The sequence below is a fragment of the Saccostrea cucullata genome, unplaced genomic scaffold, assembly GCF_032062105.1.
Source record: "Saccostrea cucullata isolate Sc308-1 unplaced genomic scaffold, CSIRO_AGI_Scuc_v1 ctg11190, whole genome shotgun sequence".
Taxonomy (NCBI): domain Eukaryota; kingdom Metazoa; phylum Mollusca; class Bivalvia; order Ostreida; family Ostreidae; genus Saccostrea; species Saccostrea cuccullata.
The window spans coordinates 43926-47934 of NW_026931388.1; the positions used below are offsets into that span (position 1 = coordinate 43926).

General features: G+C 31.8%; 1 protein-coding gene and 1 long non-coding RNA gene across 2 annotated transcripts; one reads left to right on the forward strand and one right to left on the reverse strand.

The window, feature by feature from the left end:
* Positions 1 to 1840: 1840 nt before the first annotated feature.
* Positions 1841 to 2523, reverse strand: LOC134232481 (uncharacterized). Its single transcript, XR_009984790.1, has 3 exons — positions 2386 to 2523; positions 2074 to 2223; positions 1841 to 1981 (listed from the first exon to the last, which is right to left on the reverse strand). It is a non-coding gene; the product is annotated as an uncharacterized LOC134232481 (long non-coding RNA).
* Positions 2524 to 3168: 645 nt separating this feature from the next.
* Positions 3169 to 3983, forward strand: LOC134232480 (uncharacterized). The gene is made up of 2 exons (XM_062714439.1): positions 3169 to 3501; positions 3793 to 3983. Exons 1-2 carry the CDS (start codon positions 3169 to 3171, stop codon positions 3961 to 3963), a joined length of 504 nt encoding a protein of 167 aa, XP_062570423.1. The 3' UTR covers positions 3964 to 3983.
* The last annotated feature ends 26 nt before the right edge of the window (positions 3984 to 4009 follow it).

Consider the following 4009-nt stretch of genomic DNA (forward strand, 5'->3'; position numbering starts at 1 on the left):
TATCCTGATTTTTAGGAAATTTACATTTTCTTTATGAAACTTTATTAGATAGAAAAGCTGCCAAATAAAATGAAATATGCATTAACTTTCATAAAATATATTCAGTTTACTGATTTATGGATTTAAGTAAGTTTCTTAGAAATTTATGCAGAATACAGCCATTCGTTATGAATTCATATCATCACGACTACAGCAAACGCATCTTTAGCAAAGTCTATCTTTAAATCAAACATGATTTGAACAAACTTTGAATGTACAGCACCTGAGGATGCTTCCATAAATAAACTAATCATAACTTTGCTGTAATTGAGAATAAGATTTTGAAAGATTTTTCCTATATATTTCTCTTTCATCGTCCATGGTGTCCCCATCCTACCCCCGGGCCATGGTTTGAACCAAATTGAATCTACTCCACCTAAGATGCTTCCATATAATATTTCCAATCATATATTTGTTGTTCTAAAGAAGAAGAATTTGATTTTTTTCCCATATACTGTAAAAGCACAAATATTCGTGGGGGATTAAATTTCGTTTATTTCGTTGTTAACAATTTTCAACGAAATTAAATCCCACACGAAATTTTATATGACTATATATTGAATAAGCCTACTCTCAAAACAACGAAATTTAATGCCCACGAAACTATTTTTGATGACATATCAACGAAATTTTATCCCCACGAAAATTTGTGCTTCTACAGTATATTCCAAAAAAAAACTTTGATCGTCCATTGTGGCGCCACCCTACCCAGGGGGTCATGATTTGAACAGTATTGAATCCACACCAACTGAAGATGCTTTCATATAATATGACCAATCCTAGCTTTGAAGTTTTCTCCTATATATTCCTATATAAAACTGTGATCGACCATTGAGGCCCTATCTTACATGCGGGCGTCATGATTTGAAGAAACATGAATCTAACACCACCCTAGGATGTTTTTAAATATTACCAATCATAGCTTTGCTGTTCTTGAGAAGATTTTTAAAGATTTCCTTATACATTTTTATGTAAAACTTTAACCGTCCTTTGTGGCTCATCCTACCCCTGGAGGTCATGATTTGAACAAACTTAAACTTGAATGTACACCACCTGCAGATGCGTCCATATACATGTTAATAATGGATATGCTGTTCTTGAAAAAAAAGATTTTTGAAGATTTTTTTCCTACATATTCCTACTATAGTATGTAAAAACTTTGTCCACTGTGGCCCCAACCTTCCAAGGGGGTCATGATTTGAACAAATTTGAATTTTCAACACCTGTGGATGCTTCCATACAAATCTGACAAATAATGGCTTTACTGTTCTTGAGAAAATTTTTATAGATATTTCTTATGTGTTTCTGGGTAAATTACGACCCTACCTCCAAGGGTCACAATTTGAACAATATAGAATCTATACTACCTGGGGATACTTTCACATGAGTTTTATCTTTCCTTGTACAGTCGTTCTTGAGGAGAAGATGCTATTAATTTTTCATTACTTCACAATTATCTCCCCTTAAAAAAAGGCATGGCCCTTCATTCAAACAAAGAACTTGAATTCCCCTCATCCAAGGATAACCTGTAGCATGTTTGGTTGAAATTGCCCCAGTGGTTCTTGAGAAAAAGATGAAAATGTGCAAAGTTTAAGACAACGACAACGACGCTGATCAGAAAAGCTCACTTGATCCTTCGGATCAGTTGGGCTAAAAATGACACGTCACTAGAAAATTATCAATCAAACTTTTAAAATAAAATAGATAAAAATAAAGAAATACGTACAAAGCAAGCTATATGAATAATTTACTGCTCTAAAAATTCAATATGAGAAGCTTATTGTCTAAGATCTACCTTTGCAATGCAGCTCCTTTTTTCCATGATAAGGACGCTATATGAGTTCCATATTTCCGATTTTCTAGCTGCAAAATTACTTGCCTCAGTCGGTTTATTTCAGATGCTGTTCTGGAATCTTCTCTCTTTAGGTCAAATTCAAATTTTCTTTATGGAAAAAAGAGAAAACATAAATTAAGTACGCGCATATCATAGGACGTGGGGTCTATTTGTTCAAAAGTTTTTCGCTTTTTTATTACCTCTAAATTTGGATTTTTTCTAATCTCAAATTGTCTGCTTGCTTTTTCAAGGCGTGAATTTCTTCTTTCATATCATCTACTTGATATTTCAAGCGTAGGATTTCAGAGTCTTGGTTGGTGTTTTTAAAATTCTTTTCATATTCTCTATTTCTGTATTAAACAAGGAAATTGATTATTGAATGATGATAATTAATGTTTATAAATATTTTACATTTGCTAAAACAATTTGTTGATGCGTCTGTCACTTACAATCTTATTTTAAAAATAGGGATACTGGTATGATAAAAGGTAATTAATTATTTTTTGACGTACTTTGCGTATAAAGATTGAACTTCCAGCTTCGTCTTTTCCATATCTTTCTTCATTGTTTTTATTTCTTCCTCCTTCAACTTAAGTTCATTTGAATGCATCACTGAAAGTTTTTCTTTTTCCTGTAAGCTATTATATCGTATTTCTAATTACTGGCTTGTACTTTGTAAATTATTACCACATTAAATGTCGTTTAATTGAATATTTTAGATACATAAACTTGCCTTTGCCTTTTACATGTATTTTCTTCTAATTTCTCGTTCTCGGTTTTCAAAATCTTTACTTCAAAACGCAAGTTTTCAACCTCTGATTCTTGAGTCTTTTTGTCGTTTTCAAATTTAGCTCTAGGAAAAAATGAATTATGATTTTTGTCCTTGTTCATTTTTACTTTAAAATTGCTTACCATCAGAAAAATATGAATATATATATATATATATATATATATTTATTTCATCAATTGTATTTTTTTTTTCAAACCATCAATATACTTATTGGTAAATAATAACATTTGGGTTTTTTTTTTTATTATTATTATTATTTTCTTTATGTTTTTGTTTTGTTTTCTAAAGATAAAATAGTTTATATAAAATACAAATAAAACACTTGATGTAATAAATTATTTAAATTTTGTCTATATAGTCAGTATATTCAGCAAAGTCAGTCTGTAAAATCAATACATGTCTGTCGATACGATAAATTGTTATTAATTAAACTTTTATTGTTGTACCTGCTTTGTTCACTATAAACCGTTAGCCAATGCATTTTTGTTTGCTCTTCTTTAAGTTTATGCCTGAGTCCATCGATGAAGAAGTGCAATCTTCTGGAACAGAAAACCAACTTGTTGTATCCGAGAACAACTATCAAAACAATACCAGCTCCTCAAACTACGCATCTACATCTACGTTACAGATTTCATTTCAACCAGTTTCTGATCACGTACCAGGTGGAAGTCGGCCCAAAAGGCCAAGGAAGTATTCAAGGACCTTGGAATCTGCGTTGAAAAACCCAAATATCCGAAATATTCCACCTTGGCCACGAGAATGGCATCTTTCAAGAATTCGCCCATATCAGGCATTGTTAGTCCCAACGACCTGTCTAAAGCAGGCTTTAACGACAATGGTAAGAATCGTGTCTTTTTTTTAACAACTGTGAAAAAAGTATGTTGCTATTTTTCAGTTAATTGATAAAAAACAAAAATTAGATGAAGAGAAGATTCTTTTCCAGCTTTGATGATTTGAAGAAATGCAGTTAGAAAAGAGTTTTCTTTTATAATTTAGACAAGTAAGTGATGCAAATGAGAGTTACTAGTTCTAACGGTTATGCTTTATAGTTATGTCTGACCGAAATAAGATTAACTCTTACTTTTTGTTTTTCAATTAAACCAGAATTGTGTGTGATTTTTTTAAATAGGAACAAATGACACAGTGTGCTGTTTCTTCTGCGGCGGGAAACTGGCAGAGTGGAAGCGAGGAGATGATCCTTGGATTGAGCATGCGCATTGGTTTCCAAATTGTCAATTTGTTCAACAGTGCAAAGGCAACAGTTCATTCAAACATCAACAAGATCAAAAGGAAGAGTTAATGGTGAGTACCTTAATTAAGATTAAATAATATTGTTTATGTCAAAT